The 19,837-nt window shown below is 57.3% G+C and overlaps 1 protein-coding gene across 1 annotated transcript in view; it reads left to right on the forward strand.

The window, feature by feature from the left end:
* The window catches only part of LOC136305821 (uncharacterized), a 28,789-nt gene extending 10,668 nt beyond the window's left edge, over positions 1–18,121 (forward strand). The window contains exons 6-16 of the mRNA XM_066209129.1: positions 3,137–3,221; positions 4,538–4,704; positions 5,781–5,865; positions 6,596–6,720; positions 7,504–7,647; positions 9,174–9,664; positions 9,739–14,300; positions 14,343–14,540; positions 16,556–16,896; positions 16,977–17,044; positions 18,005–18,121. Coding sequence (XP_066065226.1) covers positions 3,137–3,221; positions 4,538–4,704; positions 5,781–5,865; positions 6,596–6,720; positions 7,504–7,647; positions 9,174–9,664; positions 9,739–14,300; positions 14,343–14,540; positions 16,556–16,594 — 5,896 coding nt within the window. The 3' untranslated portion in view covers positions 16,595–16,896; positions 16,977–17,044; positions 18,005–18,121. The remainder of the gene's footprint in view (positions 1–3,136; positions 3,222–4,537; positions 4,705–5,780; positions 5,866–6,595; positions 6,721–7,503; positions 7,648–9,173; positions 9,665–9,738; positions 14,301–14,342; positions 14,541–16,555; positions 16,897–16,976; positions 17,045–18,004) is intronic.
* Positions 18,122–19,837: the final 1,716 nt, after the last annotated feature.

Raw genomic sequence — 19,837 nt, forward strand, 5'->3', positions numbered from 1 at the left:
ACAGCCCCAAAAACAGCCCCAAAAACAGCCCCAAAACAGCCCAAAAACAGCCCCAAAAACAGCCCCAAAACAGCCCCAAAAACAGCCCAAAACAGCCCAAAAACAGCCCCAAAAACAGCCCCAAAACAGCCCAAAAACAGCCCCAAAACAGCCCAAAAACAGCCCCAAAACCAGCCCGAAAACAGCCCGAAAACAGCCCCAAAACAGCCCAAAAACAGCCCCAAAACAGCCCAAAAAGAGCCCGAAAACAGCCCCAAAACAGCCCAAAACCAGCCCGAAAACAGCCCAAAAACAGCCCCAAAACAGCCCAAAAACAGCCCCAAAACAGCCCAAAAACAGCCCCAAAAACAGCCCAAAACCAGCCCCAAAACAGCCCCAAAACAGCCCCAAAACAGCCCAAAACAGCCCCAAAACAGCCCAAAAACAGCCCCAAAAACAGCCCAAAAACAGCCCCAAAAACAGCCCAAAAACAGCCCGAAAACAGCCCCAAAACAGCCCAAAAACAGCCCCAAAAACAGCCCCAAAAACAGCCCCAAAACAGCCCAAAAACAGCCCCAAAACAGCCCAAAAACAGCCCCAAAAACAGCCCCAAAACAGCCCAAAACAGCCCAAAAAACAGCCCCAAAAACAGCCCAAAAACAGCCCGAAAACAGCCCCAAAACAGCCCAAAAACAGCCCCAAAACAGCCCAAAAACAGCCCGAAAACAGCCCCAAAACAGCCCAAAAACAGCCCAAAAACAGCCCCAAAAACAGCCCAAAAACAGCCCCAAAAACAGCCCAAAACAGCCCAAAAACAGCCCCAAAACAGCCCAAAAACAGCCCCAAAAACAGCCCCAAAACAGCCCCAAAAACAGCCCCAAAACAGCCCAAAAACAGCCCCAAAAACAGCCCAAAAACAGCCCGAAAACAGCCCCAAAACAGCCCAAAAACAGCCCGAAAACAGCCCCAAAAACAGCCCAAAAACAGCCCAAAAACAGCCCCAAAAACAGCCCGAAAACAGCCCCAAAAACAGCCCGAAAACAGCCCCAAAAACAGCCCCAAAAACAGCCCCAAAAACAGCCCAAAAACAGCCCCAAAACAGCCCAAAAACAGCCCCAAAACAGCCCGAAAACAGCCCCAAAACAGCCCAAAAACAGCCCCAAAAACAGCCCAAAAACAGCCCAAAACAGCCCCAAAAACAGCCCCAAAAACAGCCCCATAAACAGCCCAAAAACAGCCCCAAAACAGCCCAAAAAACAGCCCCAAAACCAGCCCCAAAACAGCCCAAAACAGCCCCAAAAACAGCCCCAAAACAGCCCCAAAAACAGCCCAAAAACAGCCCAAAACAGCCCCCAAAACAGCCCCAAAAACAGCCCCAAAAACAGCCCAAAAACAGCCCAAAACAGCCCCAAAAACAGCCCCAAAAACAGCCCCAAAAACAGCCCAAAAACAGCCCCAAAACAGCCCAAAAACAGCCCCAAAACAGCCCGAAAACAGCCCCAAAACAGCCCGAAAACAGCCCAAAAACAGCCCCAAAAACAGCCCCATAAACAGCCCAAAAACAGCCCCAAAACAGCCCAAAAACAGCCCCAAAACCAGCCCCAAAACAGCCCAAAAACAGCCCCAAAAACAGCCCGAAAACAGCCCAAAACAGCCCCAAAAACAGCCCCAAAAACAGCCCCAAAAACAGCCCAAAAACAGCCCAAAACAGCCCCAAAAACAGCCCCAAAAACAGCCCAAAAACAGCCCCAAAAAACAGCCCCAAAACAGCCCAAAAACAGCCCAAAAACAGCCCAAAACAGCCCAAAACAGCCCCAAAAACAGCCCCAAAAACAGCCCCAAAACAGCCCCAAAACCAGCCCCAAAAACAGCCCCAAAACAGCCCCAAAACAGCCCCAAAACAGCCCAAAAACAGCCCCAAAACAGCCCCAAAAACAGCCCCAAAACAGCCCAAAAACAGCCCCAAAACCAGCCCAAAAACAGCCCAAAACAGCCCCAAAAACAGCCCCAAAAACAGCCCCAAAAACAGCCCCAAAACAGCCCAAAACCAGCCCCAAAACAGCCCCAAAACCAGCCCAAAAACAGCCCCAAAAACAGCCCCAAAACAGCCCCAAAAACAGCCCAAAACAGCCCCAAAAACAGCCCCAAAAACAGCCCCAAAAACAGCCCCAAAACAGCCCAAAACAGCCCAAAAACAGCCCGAAAACAGCCCCAAAACAGCCCCAAAATATCCCAAAATCCCAAAAATTCCCCAAAAACGCCCCAAAAACGTCCCAACGTGTCCCAAAATATCCCAAAATCCCCAAAACCCCCAAAATCCCCCCAAAATTTCCCCGAAATGGGCCTGAATCCGCCCAAACTTTGGGGCTTGGGTGTCCCGGGGGGCGGAATTCGGCCGGAATTCTTCGGGAATTCGGGCGGTTCCGGTGGCTGAGGTGTAATTTGGTGGGAAGTTGGGGGGATTTTTTGGGAATTTCGTTGGATTTTGGCGGGAATATTCCCTGGAATTTGGCCGGAAGTTTTGGTGTCCCTCGGGGGTGGGAATTCCGGGTGGATTTGGGGTGGTTTGGCAGGAATTTCGCCGGGAATTTTGGGGGCCCCGAGTTGATTTTGGCTGGAATTTCGGCGGGAATTCGGCTGGAATTTGGGGAATTTTCGGGATCCCTGGCTGGAATTCGGGTGAAATTTGGGAATTTTTGTGATCCCGGGGCCGGATTCGAGCTGGAATTCGGCCGGAATTCCCGGGATTTTGGGAATTCTTGTGATCCCGGGGCCGGATTGCAGCGGGAGTTCGGCCGGAATTCCTGGAATTTTGGGAATTTTTGTGATCCCGGGGCCGGATTGCAGCTGGAATTCGGCCGGAATTCCCGGAATTTTGGGATTTTTGTGACCCCGGGGCCGGATTGCAGCTGGAATTCGGCCGGAATTCCTGGAATTTTGGGAATTCTTGTGATCCCGGGGCCGGATTGCAGCGGGAGTTCGGCCGGAATTCCCGGGATTTTGGGATTTTTGTGACCCCGGGGCCGGATTGCAGCGGGAGCTCGGCCGGAATTCCTGGAATTTTGGGAATTTTTGAGATCCCGGGGCCGGATTGCAGCTGGAATTCGGCCGGAATTCCCGGGATTTTGGGAATTTCCGGGCCTTTCATCCCCCCCAGGAGCCTTCGCCACCCGAACGTGCTGCGGTGCCTGGGCGGCTGCCGCGAGCGCCCCCTGCTGCTCGTCATGGAATACTGCCAGCTGGTACCCGCCGGGCCGCCGGGAACATCCCGGGAATTCCGGGAATGCCGGGGGATTCCGGGAATGCCGGGGGATTCCGGGAATGCCGGGAATGCCGGGGGATTCCGGGAGTGCCGGGAATGCCGGGGGATTCCGGGAGTGCCGGGAATGCCGGGGGATTCCGGGGGATTCCGGGGGATTCCGGGAATTCCGGGAAATTCCGGGGGATTCCGGGGGATTCCGGGGGATTTCCGGGAATTTCGGGGGATTCCGGGGGATTTCCGGGAATTTCGGGGGATTTCGGGGAATTCCGAGGGGACCTGGGGAGGTTTTTGGTGGGATTTGGGGTGGATTTCCCGGGATTTCGGGAACATTCCGGGAATTTGGGGGGATTTGGGGGAATTTTGGGGAATTTTGGGGAGAATTTTGGGGAATTTTGGGGAGAATTTTGGAGAATTTGGGGGAATTTCGGGGAATTCCGAGGGGATCTGGGGAGGTTTTTGGTGGGATTTGGGGTGGATTTCCCGGGATTTCGGGAAAATTCCGGGAATTTTGGGGAATTTCGGGGAATTTCGGGGAATTTTGGGGAATTTTGGGGAATTTTGGGGGATTCCGGGGAATTTCGGGGAATTTCAGGGAATTTTGGAGAATTTGGGGGAATTTCGGGGAACTTCGGGGAATTCCGAGGGGACCTGGGGAGGTTTTGGGGAGATTTTGGGTGGATTTCCCGTGATTTCGGGAACATCCCGGGGATTCCGGGAATTCCGGGAATTCCGGGGGATTTTCGGGGAATTTTGGGGAATTCCGGGGGATTTTGGGGGAATTTCGGGGAATTTTGGGGAATTTTGGAGAATTTCGGGGGATTTCGGGGAATTCCGAGGGCACCTGGGGAGGTTTTTGGGGGATTTTGGGTGGATTTCGGGGGTTTTGGGGTTTTTGGGGCGATTTGGAGGGTTCGGGGCCCTTTGGGTTTTCGGGATGGTTTGGGGGGGGGGTTCGGGTGATTTGGGGGAATTTTGGGGAATTTTGGGGGATTTGGGGTTAATTAGGGGTAATTTGGGGTTTCGGGGGGGGGTTGACGTTTTTTGGGTTAATTTTGTGAAATTTCGGGTAAATTTGGGGCAAAATTTGGGGTTTTTTTGGGTTTTCAGGGTGACCTGAAGCGTTACCTGCAGGAATTTTCTCTATTTTTTGTTAATTTTGGGGTAAATTTTGGTAATTTTGGGGGGGTTTTGGGTGACCTGAAGCTTTACCTGCAGGATTTTTGTGTAATTTCATTAAATTTGTCTATTTTTGGTTAATTTTGGGGTAAAATTTTGGGGTTTTTTTTGTGTTTCCAGGGTGACCTGAAGCGTTACCTGCGGGCCCAGCGGGGGCAGGGCGGCGGTGGGGGAGGGGCGGCCCCTCCCCCGCCCCTCCCCCCGCGGGATTTGGGCACCCTGCAGCGTTTGGCGCTGGAGGTGACCCGGGGGCTGCGGCACCTGCACCGCCACGGCTTCGTGCACAGGTACCAAAAGCCCGGGAATTCAGCCCGAAACTGGGCGGAGGCGCGGAAAAATCCCAAAATTCCCGCGGAAACGCCCGGAAAAAAACCCCCAAAATCCAAAAAAAATCCCCAAAAAAATCACAAAAGTGCGTTAAAAAAAACCGCGGGGAGTTTGCCCAAAATTTGGGGATTTTACCCCAATGCAGCGACTTTCCTCCCGACTCCAAACTGAATTTGGTTTAATTCCAATGAAACCCCCAAAATTCCGCAATTTCCCCCCAAAATTTCGCGTTTTCACCAAAATTTCGCCATTTTCCCCCAAAATTTCAGGATTTTACCCAAAATTTGGGGATTTTACCCCAATGCAGCGACTTTCCTCCCGATCCCAAACTGAATTTGGTTTAATTCCATTGAAACCCCCAAAATTCCGCAATTTCCCCCCAAAATTTCGCGTTTTCGCCAAAATTTCGCCGTTTCCCCCCAAATTTTCACCATTTTTCCCCAAAATTTCGGGATTTTGCCCAAAATTTGGGGATTTCGCCCCAACACAGCGACCTTCCTCCCGACCCCAAACTGAATTTGGTTTAATTCCAATGAAACCCCCAAAAATTGCCGAATTTCCTCCCCAAAATTTCACATTTTCGCCAAAATTTCGCTGTTTTCCCCCAAATTTTCACCATTTTTCCAAAAATTTAACATTTTCCCCAAAATTCCGCGATCTTTTTCCCAACTCCAAGATGTTTTTCCAGACTTAGTCCCGAAAATTCCCAAATTTCCCCCCATAATTTCGCATTTTCACCAAATTTTCGCCGTTTTTCCTCAAAATTCTGGGATTTTTCCCCAAAAATTTTGGGATTTTGCCCAAACTTTGGGGATTTTACCCCAACGTGGCGACCTTCCTCCCGACCCCAAATTCAGTTGGGTTTAATTCCAATGAAACCCCCAAAAATTCCCGGATTTCCTCCCCAAAATTTCGCATTTTCACCAAAATTTCGCCGTTTTCCCCCAAAATTTTGGGATTTTCCCCCCAAATTTCGGGATTTTTCCCCCAAATTTCGGGATTTTGCCCAAACTTTGGGGATTTCGCCCCAACGCAGCGACCTGGCTCTCCGGAACGTTCTGCTGACCTCGGAGCTCACCGTGAGGATCGGCGACTACGGCCTCGGCCCCGCCAACTACAGGGTGAGGATTTGGGGCCAAATCCCGGGATTTGGGGCAAAGTTGGGGCGAAATCCGAAGAAATTCGGGAAATTTGGGGGGATTTGGGGAAAATTTGGGGGATTTTGGGGTGAAATTTGAGGATTCTGGGGAAATTTGGGGGATTTTTGGGGCAAAATCCTGGGATTTTGGGCAATTTGGGGGGAATTTTTTGGGAATTCGGGGGGATTTTGGTGGTTTGGGGGAATTTTGGGAATTTTGGGGAAGTTTGGGAATTTCCGGGCAATTTTGGGGACATTTGGGGACGTCAGGAAACCTCAGAACTCGGAAAATTCGGCAAGATTCGGGAATTTGGGGGGATTTGGGAATTTATGGAATTTCGGGGGAAATTTTGGGGAGATTTGGGAATTTATGGGAATTTGGGGGGAATTTGAAGATTTGGGATTTTGGGAGGAACTTTGGGAATTTTTGGGATTTGAAGATTTGGGGATTTGGGAATTTATGGAAATTTTGAGGGAATTTTGGGGATTTGGGGATTTGGGAATTTGGGGGGAATTTGGGGAATTTTTGGAATTTGAAGATTTGGGAATTTGGGAGGAACTTTGCGGATTTTGAGGATTTGGGAATTTTGGGGGGAATTTGCGACAAATTTCGGGGATTTTTCGAACTGATTTCGGCGCCATTTTCCCGGTTTTTTTTGGGGGGGATTTTCCGGAATTCCGGGGATGCCGGGAACCGCCCGCTGACGTCACAGGAGGATTATTACGTCACCCCCGAGCGGGTCCCGGTGCCCCTGCGCTGGCTGGCGCCGGAGCTGGTGACGGAGGGAGCCGGCGGGACGCTGGAGGTGGCGCCGCAGAGCAAAGAGAGCAACGTCTGGTCAGGGACACCTGGGACACACCTGGGGACACCTGGGGACACCTGGGGACAGCTGGGGACACCTGGGGGACAGCTGGGGACACCTGGGGACACCTGGGGACACACCTGGGGACACCTGGGGACACCTGGGGACACCTGGGACACACCTGGGGACACACCTGGGGACACACCTGGGGACACCTGGGGACACCTGGGGACACCTGGGACACCTGGGACACACCTGGGACACACCTGGGACACCTGGGGACACCTGGGACACACCTGGGGACACACCTGGGGACACCTGGGACACACCTGGGGATACCTGGGGACACCTGGGGACACCTGGGGACACCTGGGACACACCTGGGGACACACCTGGGGACACCTGGGGACACACCTGGGGACACCTGGGACACACCTGGGGACCTTTGGGGACATCAAGGACATTTAAGGATTTGGGGAGGATTGGGGACTTCGGGGACATTTGAGGACAATGGTGACACTGACAGTGACAATGTGACAATGCTAATAACGATGATAACGATGGTGATAACAGTGATAACAATGACACTGGTGACACCGGTGCCACCTGTGTCCCCTCAGGGCCCCGGGGAGGTGACACTGACGGTGACAATGGTGACGATGTTGATAACGTTGATAACGATGATAACGATGATAACAATGATAACGATGGTGATAACAATGATAACGATGGTGATAACAATGATAATGATAACAACGATAACGATGACAACAGCGGTGACCCCGGTGGTGACACCGGTGCCACCCGTGTCCCCGCAGGGCGCTGGGGGTGACCCTGTGGGAGCTCCTGGAGTGGGGGGCGCAGCCCCTCCCCCACCTGTCGGACCAGCAGCTCCTGGGGAGGCTCCGGAGCCGCCGCCCCCCGGGGCTGCCCCGCCCCCGCCTGGCGCTGCCGCCGCACTGGTGAGGGGACACCGGGGGGACACCGGGGGGACAATGGGGACACCGGGGACACCGGGGGGACAGCGGGGACAGCGGGGACACCGGGGAGACAATGGGGACACCGGGGGGACAGCGGGGGGACAGCGGGGACACCGGGGGGACAATGGGGACACCGGGGGGACAGCGGGGACAGCGGGGACACCGGGGAGACAATGGGGACACCGGGGGGACAGCGGGGGGGACAGCGGGGGGACAATGGGGACACCGGGGGGACAATGGGGACACTGGGGACACCGGGGGGACACTGGGGGGACAATGGGGACACTGGGGACATTGGGGGGACAATGGGGACACCGGGGGGACAATGGGGACACCGGGGACAGCAGGGGGGGCAATGGGGACACCGGGGGGACAATGGGGACACCGGGGGGACAATGGGGACACCGGGGACACCGGGGGGACAATGGGGACACCGGGGGGACAATGGGGACACCGGGGACACCGGGGGGACAATGGGGACACCGGGGACACCGGGGGGACAGCGGGGACACCGGGGACAATGGGGACACCGGGGGGACAATGGGGACAATGGGAGGACATTGGGGACATTGGGGACAGTGGGGGGACACTGGGGGGGCAATGGGGACACTGGGAGGACATTGGGGACATTGGGGACAGTGGGGGGACACCGGGGGGGCAATGGGGACATTGGGGACAATGGGGACACCGGGGGGACAGCGGGGGGACAGCAGGGACACAGGGGACAGCGGGGACACCGGGGGGATTGAGGGTGTTGGGGACATTGGGAGGATTTGGGACATTTTGGGGACATTGGGGACATTTAGGGACAAGCTGGGAGAAACCCTTGGACGTCCCCAACGCCATCGACACCCCCAACATCCCAAAATGTCCCCAAATGTCCCCAAACATCCCCAAACGTCCCCAAACTGTCCCCAAACGTCCCCAAACTGTCCCGAAATGTCCCCAAACATCTCCAAACATCCCCAAACATCCCCAAAACATCCCAATCTGTCCCCAAACTGTCCCCAAACGTCCCCAATCTGTCCCCAATCTGTCCCCAATCTGTCCCCAATCTGTCCCCACACTGTCCCCAATCTGTCCCCAAACGTCCCCAATCTGTCCCCACACTGTCCCCAATCTGTCCCCAAACGTCCCCAATCTGTCCCCACACTGTCCCCAATCTGTCCCCAATCTGTCCCCAATCTGTCCCCACACTGTCCCCAAACGTCCCCAATCTGTCCCCAATCTGTCCCCACACTGTCCCCAAACGTCCCCACACTGTCCCCAATCTGTCCCCACACTGTCCCCAATCTGTCCCCAATCTGTCCCCAATCTGTCCCCACACTGTCCCCAAACTGTCCCCAATCTGTCCCCAATCTGTCCCCAAACTGTCCCCACACTGTCCCCAATCTGTCCCCAATCTGTCCCCAAATGTCACCAAACTGTCCCCACACTGTCCCCAATCTGTCCCCACACTGTCCCCAAATGTCCCCACACTGTCCCCAAACGCCCGCACCGGTCCGCAGGCACGACCTCCTGCAGTCCTGCCGGCTGTCGCCGCGGCGGCGCCCCACGCTGGAGCAGCTGCACGCCGGCCTCTCGTCCCTCCCGGGCCGTCCCCAGACGTCCCCGAGGCCCGGCCAGGCGGCCGCGCCGTCATCACCGGCACCGGCACCGGCACCGGCGTCGGCCTTCCCGCTGCTGGACGCTCTGCCGGACGCCGAGGACGTGCTGACGGTCACTCAGGGCCGGGGCGGCGGCCTGGCCTTCGAGTGCCTGTGGGAACGCGGCCGGCGGCGTGGGCCGGCGGGAGGCGCCGGCGGCGTCCCCGAGCCGGCCCCGGCGCTGCTGCCGGTGCTGGGGGCGCGCAGCCCCTCGGGGGGCTCCGAGTTCTTCGTCAGGTTGGAGGAGGGGAGGGGGGCGGTGACGTCATCGGAGGAGGCGGTGACGTCGTCGGAGAAGGAGGTGACGAGGTGGCCCCGGGTGACGTCACCGCAGGGGGGAGGGGACGGCGAGGGTTCGTCCCCCAGGGGACGGCCGGGGGTCAAGGGGTCGGAGGGGGAGGGGCGAGGATGGACGTCGGGTGGGGAGGGGGCGGAGCGGGGGAAGGGCCGGACGTTGGGTCAAGAGGGGTCAGCGTTGGGGCAGGAGTGGACACTGACCCAGGACAGGTCATCGTTGGGTCAAGACCGGACATCGACCCAGGACAGGTCATCGTTGGGTCAAGAGGGGTCATCGTTGGGTCAGGAGTGGACATTGACCCAGGACAGGTCATCGTTGACCCAAGACCGGACATTGGCCCAAGGCCGGTCAGTGCTGACCCAGGACAGGTCATCGTTGGGTCAGGAGGGGTCATCGTTGACCCAAGACCGGACATTGGCCCAAGACCGGTCAGCGTTGACCCAGGACAGGTCATCGTTGGGTCAGGACCGGTCATCGCTGACCCAAGACTGGACATTGACCCAGGACAGGTCACCGTTGGGTCAAGAGGGGTCATCGTTGGGGCAGGAGTGGACATTGGGTCAAGAGCGGTCATCCTTGACCCAAGACCGGACATTGGCCCAAGGCCGGTCGGTGTTGGGTCGAGAGCGGTCATCATTGGGTCAGGAGTGGACACTGGGACGAGAGGGGTCATCGTTGGGTCAAGACCGAACATTGGCCCCAGACCGGTCATCGTTGGGTCAAGAGGGGTCATCGTTGACCCAGGACTGGACATTGGCCCAAGGCCGGTCATCATTGACCCACGATTGGTCATCGCTGGGTCAAGACCGGACGTCGTTGAGCCACGATTGGTCATCATTGACCCAAGCGAGGTCAACGTCCCGAGTGACATCACCGTTGTCCCTGGAGATGACCCCGTGGGGACGAGGCCGGCCATTGAGCCAGGACGGGTCACCGAGGGGTCAGCAGGGGTCACCGTCACCTTTGTCGCCGGAGGCGGCGCCTTGGGGACAAAACCGGACGTCGTCGGGTCAGGAGCGGACGTTGACCCGAGATCGGTCATCGTTGGGTCAAGAAAGGTCAACGGCCCAAGTGACGTCACTGGAGATGACCCCGTGGGGACGAGGCCAGACACTGACCCCGGACCGGTCATCGCTGGGTCAGGACCGGTCATCGATGACCCCAGACCAGACCCTGACCTTGGGCCGGTCACTGTTGACCCCAGACCGGTCACCGTTGGGTCAGGACCAGTCATCGATGACCCAAGACTGGACACTGACCCAGGACAGGTCATCGTTGGGTCAAGAGGGGTCATCATTGGGGCAGGAGTGGACATTGACCCAGGACAGGTCATCGTTGGGTCAGGACCAGTCATCGATGACCCGAGACTGGACATTGACCCAGGACAGGTCATCGTTGGGTCAAGAGGGGTCATCGTTGGGGCAGGAGTGGACATTGGGTCAAGAGCGGTCATCCTTGACCCAAGACCGGACATTGGCCCAAGACCGGTCAGTGTTGGGTCAAGGTTCATCATCATTGGCCCAAGACTGGACATTGACCCCGGACCGGTCATCGTTGGGTCAAGACTGGTCATCGATGACCCTGGACCGGTCACCTTTGGGTCAGGAGGGGTCATCGCTGGGTCAAGACCAGACATTGACCCCAGACCGGACACTGACCCAGGACAGGTCATCGTTGGGTCAGGACCGGTCATCGATGACCCAAGACTGGACACTGACCCCGGACCGGTCATCGTTGGGTCAGGACCGGTCATCCTTGACCCAAGACTGGACATTGACCCAGGACAGGTCATTGCTGGGTCAGGAGGGGTCACCATTGACCCCAGACTGGACACTGACCCCAGACCGGTCACCGTTGGCTCAAGACCGGTCATCGATGACCCCAGACCGGCCATTGACCCCGGACCGGTCACTGTCACCTTTGTCACCTCCGGTGGTGGCACCTCGGGGACAAAACGCGTCACCGACCCCGCGGCCGCCCCCGGTGCCCCCGAGGACCCCGGCCATGTCCCCGAGGCCACCGGAACTGTCCCCGAGGCCACCAGAGGTGTCCCCGAGGCCACCGGAGGTGTCCCCGAGGCCACCGGAACTGTCCCCAAGGCCACCGGAGGTGTCCCCGAGGCCACCGGAACTGTCCCCAAGGCCACCAGAGATGTCCCCAAGGCCACCGGAGGTGTCCCCAAGGCCACCAGAGATGTCCCCAAGGCCACCGGAGATGTCCCCAAGGCCACTGGAGGTGTCCCCAAGGCCACCAGAACTGTCCCCAAGGCCACCAGAGATGTCCCCGAGGCCACTGGAACTGTCCCCAAGGCCACCGGAGGTGTCCCCGAGGCCACCAGAGATGTCCCTGAGGCCACCGGAACTGTCCCCGAGGCCACCAGGAGCTGGGGACCCTCTTGGGGACACCCCTGGGGCCCCCCCGGGTGGCACCGCAGGGGAGGGATGTCCCCAAGTGTCCCCAAAGGGCTCCCAGGTGTCCCCAGAATTGTCCCCGATGTCCCCAAAAGTGTCCCCAGAGGGGACCCAGATGTCCCCAAATGGGTCCTTGATGTCCCCAGTGGGGTCCCCGATGTCCCAGATGTCCCCAAAAGTGTCCCCGATGTCCCCAAGGGGGTCCCCAGTGTCCCAAATGTCCCCAAAAGTGTCCCCAGAGGGGTCCCAGATGTCCCCGGAGGGATCCCGGACATCCCCAAAAATGTCCCCAATGTCCCCAAATGGGTCCCTGATGTCCCCAGAGGGGTCCCCGATGTCCCAGATGTCCCCAAAAGTGTCCCCAATGTCCCCAAGGGGGTCCCCAGTGTCCCAAACGTCCCCAAAAGTGTCCCCGACGTCCCCAAATGGGTCCCTGATGTCCCCAGAGGCGTCCCTGATCTCCCAAACGTCCCCGAAATCGTCCCCGAAATCGTCCCCGAAATTGTCCCAAGTGTCCCCGAGAACGTCCCCCAGGAGGTGCCCGAGGAGGAGCCCCAAGTCCCCGACGAGGTCCCCGCGGAGGGGCAGGAAACGCCGCGAGGGGGCCCCGAGAACGGCCCCGAGAAACCTCGAAATGTCCCCAAAAAGGTCCCCGAAAAGCCACGAAATGTCCCCAAAAATGTCCCCAAAAAGCCTCGAAATGTCCCCAAAAAGGTCCCCGAGAAACCTCGAAATGTCCCCAAAAACGTCCCCAAAAACATCCCCGAAAAACCTCGAAATGTCCCCAAAAACGTCCCCGAGAAACCTCGAAATGTCCCCAAAAAGGTCCCCGAAAAACCTCGAAATGTCCCCAAAAATGTCGCCCAAAATGTCGCCAAAAGGCCACGAAATGTCCCCAAAAACGTCCCCAAAAAACCTCGAAATGTCCCCAAAAATGTCCCCAAAAACGTCCCCGAAAAAATCCTCCCGGGGGTCCCCGAAAAGGTCCCCGAGACCCCCGGGGGGGGCCCCAAAATTGTCCCCAAAAAGCCCCGAAACGTCCCCAAAAACGGGGCCGGGGAGACGCCTGGAGACGTCCCCGAAAATGTCCCCAAAAAACCTCGAAATGTCCCCAAAAATGTCCCAAAAACGCCACGAAATGTCCCCAAAAATGTCCCAAAAAATGTCCCCAAAAAGCCACGAAATGTCCCCAAAAATGTCCCTGAGGGGGCCCCTAGAAATGTCCCCAAAAATCCCCGAAATGTCCCCAAAAAACCTCGAGATGTCCCCAAAAACGTCCCCGAGGGAACCCCCAGAAACGTCCCCAAAAATGTCCCCAAAAAACCACCAAAAAATGTCCCCAAAAAACCACGAAACGTCCCTGGAAACGTCCCTGGAAACGTCCCCGAAAACCCCAAAAATGTCCCCAAAAATGTCCCCGAAAATCCCAAAAATGTCCCCGGAAACGTCCCCAAGAACCCCGGAAACGTCCCCAAATCCGCGCGACGAGGGAGGAGCCGGGGCTGGGCTGGGGGAGGAGCCCCCAGGTGTGACCCCAATGACCCCAGGTGTGACCCCAATGACCCCAGGTGTGTCCCCTATGACCCCAGGTGTGTCCCAGGTGTCCCCAGGTGTGTCCCTGTCCTCGGGGACATCCCCAGGTGTGTCCCCAGGTGTGTCCCCACGCCCGGGTGTGACCCCAATGACCCCAGGTGTGTCCCCTCCCCCTCCAGGTGTGTCCCCTCCCCCTCAGGTGTCCCCAGGTGTGTCCCCAATGTCCTCGGGGACATCCCCAGGTGTGTCACAGGTGACCCCAATGACCCCAGGTGTGACCCCAGGTGTGTCCCCTCCCCCCCCAGGTGTCCCCAGGTGTGTCCCCAGGTGTGTCCCCTCCCCCTCCAGGTGTGTCCCCTCCCCCTCCAGGTGTGTCCCCTCCCCCCCAGGTGTCCCCAGGTGTGTCCCCAGGTGTGTCCCCTCCCCCTCCAGGTGTGTCCCCTCCCCCCCAGGTGTCCCCAGGTGTGTCCCCAGGTGTGTCCCCTCCCCCTCCAGGTGTGTCCCCTCCCCCCCAGGTGTCCCCAGGTGTGTCCCCAGGTGTGTCCCCTCCCCCTCCAGGTGTGTCCCCTCCCCCTCCAGGTGTGTCCCCTCCCCCCCAGGTGTCCCCAGGTGTGTCCCCAGGTGTGTCCCCTCCCCCTCCAGGTGTGTCCCCTCCCCCCCAGGTGTCCCCAGGTGTGTCCCCAGGTGTGTCCCCTCCCCCTCCAGGTGTGTCCCCTCCCCCCCAGGTGTCCCCAGGTGTGTCCCCAGGTGTGTCCCCTCCCCCTCCAGGTGTGTCCCCTCCCCCTCCAGGTGTGTCCCCTCCCCCCCAGGTGTCCCCAGGTGTGTCGCAGGTGTCCCAGGAGCGCCTCCAGGTGTCTCTCACCGAGGGCGTCTCGCGGCGGCTGCTGCGGGTGGGGGAGGGGCGGGGCGGAGGAGGAGGAGGAGGCGTGGCCGAGGGAGCCCCGCCCCGCCCCTCCCCCACCCGCGGCCCCAGCGCCGAGATACGAGGTGGGGGAGGGGAAATTTTGGGGAATTTTTGGGGGGGGGGGGGAAATTTGGGAGGAATTCGAAGATTTTTTGGGGAGGATTTGAAAGTGGCGGGGGAGGGGATTTTGGGGGAGAAATTTGGGGATTTTTGGGGAAATTTGGGGATTTTTGGGGGGAAATTTGGGGAGAAATTTGAGGATTTGGGGGAAATTTGGGGATTTTGGGGAAGTTTGGGGGGAGAAATTTCAGGATTCGGGGGAATTTGGGGATTTTTGGGGAAATTTGGGGAGAAATTTGAGGATTTGGGGGAAATTTGGGGATTTTTGGGGAAATTTGGGGAGAAATTTGGGGGAAATTTGGGTATTTTTTGGGGGAAATTTGGGGAGAAATTTCAGGATTTGGGGGAAATTTGGGGATTTTGGGGAAGTTTGGGGGGAGAAATTTCAGGATTCGGGGGAATTTGGGGATTTTTGGGGAAATTTGGGGAGAAATTTGAGGATTTGGGGGAAATTTGGGGATTTTTGGGGAAATTTGGGGAGAAATTTGGGGGAAATTTGGGTATTTTTTGGGGGAAATTTGGGGAGAAATTTCAGGATTTGGGGGAAATTTGGGGATTTTGGGGAAGTTTGGGGGGAGAAATTTCAGGATTTGGGGGAAATTTGGGGATTTTGGGGAGTTTGGGGGAGAAATTTCAGGATTCGGGGAAATTTGGGGATTTTTGGGGAAAATTGGGGAGAAATTTGAGGATTTGGGGGAATTTTCCAGGGAGAATTTGACGATTTGGGGGGGGGGGATTTTGGGGGAAAAATTCGGGAAATTTGGGATTTGAGGAGGGGGGGAAACATGAGGGAAAATTGGGGGAATTTTTGGTGGAAATTCGGGGATTTTTGGCTCATTCTTCCTCCACCTCCCCTCATTTCCCGCTCAATTTTCCCTCATTTTCTCCTCAATTTCCCCTCATTTCTCCTCATTTATTTTGCTCATTTTCCCCTCGTTTCTCCTCATTTTTCGTTCATTTTTTCCCTCATTTCTCATTTTTTTGGCATACTTTCCCCTCATTTCTCCTCATTTCTCTTTCATTTTCCCCCCTCATTTCTCCGCATTTCCCCCTCATTTCTTCCTCATTTCCCCTCATTTTTCCCTCATTTCTCCTCGATTTCCCCCCTCGTTTCTCCTCATTTCCTCCCTTCATTTTCCCCCCTCATTTCTCCTCCTTTCCCTCTCATTTCTCCTCATTTCTCTTTCATTTCCTCCTCACTTCCCCCTCATTTTTCCCCCTAATTTCGTTCTCACTTCCCCCTCCTTTCTCCTCATTTCCCCTCATTTCCCCTCATTTTTCCCCCTCATCTCTCCCTCATTTTCCCCCTCATTTTTCCCCCCTCATTTCTCTTTCATTTTTCCCTCATTTCTCTTTCATTTCCCCTCATTTTCCCCCCTCATTTCTCCTCCTTTTCCGCCTTCATTCCCCCTCATTCCCCCTCATTTCCCCCACATTTCCCCTCATTTCCCCTCATTTTTTCCCCTCATTTCCCCTCATTTTTCCCCCTCATTTCCCCCTCATTTCCCCTCATTTCCCCCTCATTTTTCCCCCTCATTTTTCCCCCTCATTTCCCCTCATCTCTCCCTCATTTTCCCCTCCTTTCCCCTCATTTTTCCCCCTCATTTCCCCCTCATTTTTCCCCCTCATTCCCCCTCATCTCTCCCTCATTTTCCCCTCATTTCCCCCCTCATTCCCCCTCATCTCTCCCTCATTTTCCCCTCCTTTCCCCTCATTTTTCCCCCTCATTCCCCCTCATTTCCCCTCATTTTTCCCCCTCATTCCCCCTCATTTCCCCTCATTTTTCCCCCTCATTTCCCCCTCATTTCCCCTCATTTTTCCCCCTCATTTCCCCCCTCATTCCCCCTCATCTCTCCCTCATTTTTCCCCCTCATTTCCCCCTCATTTTCCCCTCCTTTCCCCTCATTTTTCCCCCCTCATTCCCCCTCATTCCCCCTCATTCCCCCCCATCTCTCCTCCTCCATCTCCCCGCCCTCAGCCAAGGCCTCCCGCCTGTCGCTGCCGCTGCCGCCGCTGACCCTGCGGCCTCTCCCTCGGCGCTGGGGCGCGGCCGAAGGCGCGCGGGGGCCGCGGCCCCACGACGGGGACGACGACGACGACGACGACGACGAGGAGGAGGAAGAGGAGGAGGAGGAGGAGGCGGGAGCCGAGGAACCCTCGGGGATCCCCGTCCCGCTCGTGGTTTCGCGCTGGGACGGGCGCGGCCTCCGCGGCCTGCTGAAGCCGCCCCGCCGCCCGCCGGAAGCGGGACTGAGCGCCGAGCGGAAGAGGAAAGCGGTGTCGTTCTTCGATGACGTCACGGTGCACCTCTTCGACCAGGTGATTGGGGCGGGAGGGCTCGATTGACGGCTCGGCCTCGGCCAATCGGGCGAGGGGCTGAGAGAGGTTTGTGTCGGCAGGAGACGCCCACCAACGAGTTGAGCGGCCAGAGCGGCCCCGAGGGGGCTGGCGCCCCCTGACGGGCTGGGTGCGTATGGCCGGGGCCGGGGGGAATTGGGGGATTTGGGGATTTGGGATTTGGGGATTTGGGGATTTGGGGGAGGAATTTGGGGATTTGAGGGGAAATTTGGGGATTTGGGGGAGAAATTGGGGGATTTGGGGGGAAATTTGGGGGATTTGGGGGAGAAATTTGGGGAAAATTGGGGGGAAATTTGGGGATTTGGGGGAGAAATTTGGGGGATTTGGGGGAGGAATTTGGGGGAAATTTGGGATTTGGGGGGAAATTTGGGGATTTGGGGGGAAATTTGGGGAAAATTGGGGGGAAATTGGGGGATTTGGGGGGGATTTGGGGGATTTGGGGGAGGAATTTGGGGGGATTTGGGGGGAAATTTGGCATTTGGGGGGAAATTTAAGGGAAATTTGGGGGAATTTTGGGGATTTGGAGGGAAAATCTGAGGCGATATTTGGGATTTTGGAGGAAATTTGAGGGATTTGGGGGGAATTTGGGATTTGGGGGAAATTTGGGGGGAAATTTGGGATTTGGGGGAAATTTGGGGGAAAATTGGGGGGAAATTTGAGGGAAATTTGGGATTCGGGGGGGAAATTTGGGGGAAATTTGGGGATTTGGGGGAAATTTGGGGGAAATTTGGGGGGAAATTTGGGGATTTGGGGGAAATTTGGGGGAAATTTGGGGAAAATCTAGAGGTTAATTTGGGGATTTGGGGGAAGTTTTAGGGATTTGGGGGAAAATTTGAGGAGAAATTTGAGATTTGGGGGGAAATTTGGGAAATTTGGGGGAAATCTGAAGGTTAATTTGGGATTTTGGGGGAAATTTTGGGGATTTTGGGGAGGAAATTCGGGAATTTCGGTGGGGAAAATTCGGGAATGTCGTCGGGAAAAATCCGTTTTTCGGGGGGGGGGGAATTCGCTGAAAACTTCGAGGAGAAATTCGGGAATTTTGGGAAATTTTTTGTTTCTCCTTTTGCAGCCGCCGTCGAGAACTGACCCCGGAGGGGGGATGGGGAGGGGGCGTGGCTTAACCCCTCCCCTTCATAGGCCACGCCCCTTTCTATTCGCCCCGCCCCCTGATTTGGGGGTGGGGGAGGGGCGGGATTATTTGGGGGGGACGGTGGGGGGTGGGGTGGGGGAGGGGCAATAAAGAATTCCGGGGATTTTCCTGGATTTTACTGGGAATGGGCGGAGTCCGACTGGTTTATACTGGTCTGAACTGGTTTGGACGGGGAAGGAGCAACTGGTCTGAACTGGGAGCCCCAAACTGGTTTGAACTGGTTTGAACTGGGAACCTGAAACCCCCAAACTGGGAGCCTGGACCCCCAGACTGGTCTGAACTGGTTTGAACTGGGAGCCCCGAACTGGGAAGCCCAGAACCCCAAACTGGTTTGAACTGGGAACCCCAAACTGGTCTGAACTGGTCTGTACTGGGAGCCTGGACCCCCCAAACTGGTCTGAACTGGTCTGTACTGGGAGCCCCGAACTGGGAAGCCCAAAACCCCAAACTGGTTTCAACTGGGAACCCCAAACTGGTCTGAACTGGTCTGTACTGGGAGCCCTGAACTGGGAAGCCCAGAACCCCAAACTGGTCTGAACTGGGAACTCCGAACTGGTCTGAACTGGGAACCCCGAACTGGTCTGAACTGGTCTGTACTGGGAGCCCCGAACTGGTCTGGACTGGTCTGAACTGGGAACCCCGAACTGGTCTGGACTGGTCTGAACTGGGAACCCCAAACTGGGAAGCCCAGAACCCCAAACTGGTTTGAACTGGGAACTCCGAACTGGTCTGAACTGGTCTGAACTGGGAACCCCGAACTGGTCTGGACTGGTCTGAACTGGGAACCCCAAACTGGGAAGCCCAGAACCCCAAACTGGTTTGAACTGGGAACCCCGAACTGGTCTGAACTGGTCTGAACTGGGAACCCCGAACTGGTCTGGACTGGTCTGAACTGGGAACCCCGAACTGGGAAGCCCAGAACCCCAAACTGGTTTGAACTGGGAACCCCAGACCGGTCCGAACTGGTCTGAACTGGTTTCCGGTGCCAAGCGCCGGCCCCTCCCCCCGCCGGGCCCCTCCCCCTCCCTTGAGCCGCCCTGATCCCCCCCCCCCCCCCGCCCCTCCCCCCCCCCTCCGGCAAATCCCAGTACAAACCAGTTGATCCCAGTCCGGAGCCGGGAGCGCTTCCGGGGAGGGGGGAGACACAGGTGAGGGGGGAGGGGCAGAAACGGGGGGGGGGGGGGGAGGGGGGGAGAAATTTGGGGTGGGGGAGGGGAAAAGGAGAGACAGGTGAGGGGGGAGGGGAGGAGATAAAAGGGGGGTGGGGGAGGGGCGGGATAGGTGAGGGGGGGAGGGGAGAAAGGTGGGGGAGGGGCGGGAGGGTCTCCAGGTGAGGGGGGGGGAGGGGGAAAAGGGGGAATTGGGGGTGGGGGGAGGGGCCGGACAGGTGAGGGGGGAGGGGAGAAAGGTGTGGGAGGGGGTCACACAGGTCACGGAGGGGTCACAGAGGTGGGGGAGGGGTGGGGAAAGGTGGGGGAGGGGTCACAGAGGTCATGAAAAGGTCACAGGGGTGGGGGAGGGTCTCTGACCCCTCCCCCCCTCCCTCTGTTTCCCCCTCCCCCCCCCCCGGCAGCCGCCCGGACGCCGCCGCCCTCCCCCCACCCGCGAGTCTAATTAACCGCTAATTAATCCATCCTTAATTAGCCCCGCCCCCTCCCTCGGCCATGCCCCGCCCCCTCCCCCCTCCTCCCCCTCCTCACCCTCCTGGCCGCCGCCGCCACCTCCCCCACCCCCCTCCCCCCCCCCTCCCCC

The sequence above is a fragment of the Chamaea fasciata genome, unplaced genomic scaffold, assembly GCF_029207755.1.
Source record: "Chamaea fasciata isolate MVZ Bird 193981 ecotype frontalis unplaced genomic scaffold, bChaFas1.0.hap1 SCAF_679, whole genome shotgun sequence".
Lineage (NCBI taxonomy): Eukaryota > Metazoa > Chordata > Aves > Passeriformes > Sylviidae > Chamaea > Chamaea fasciata.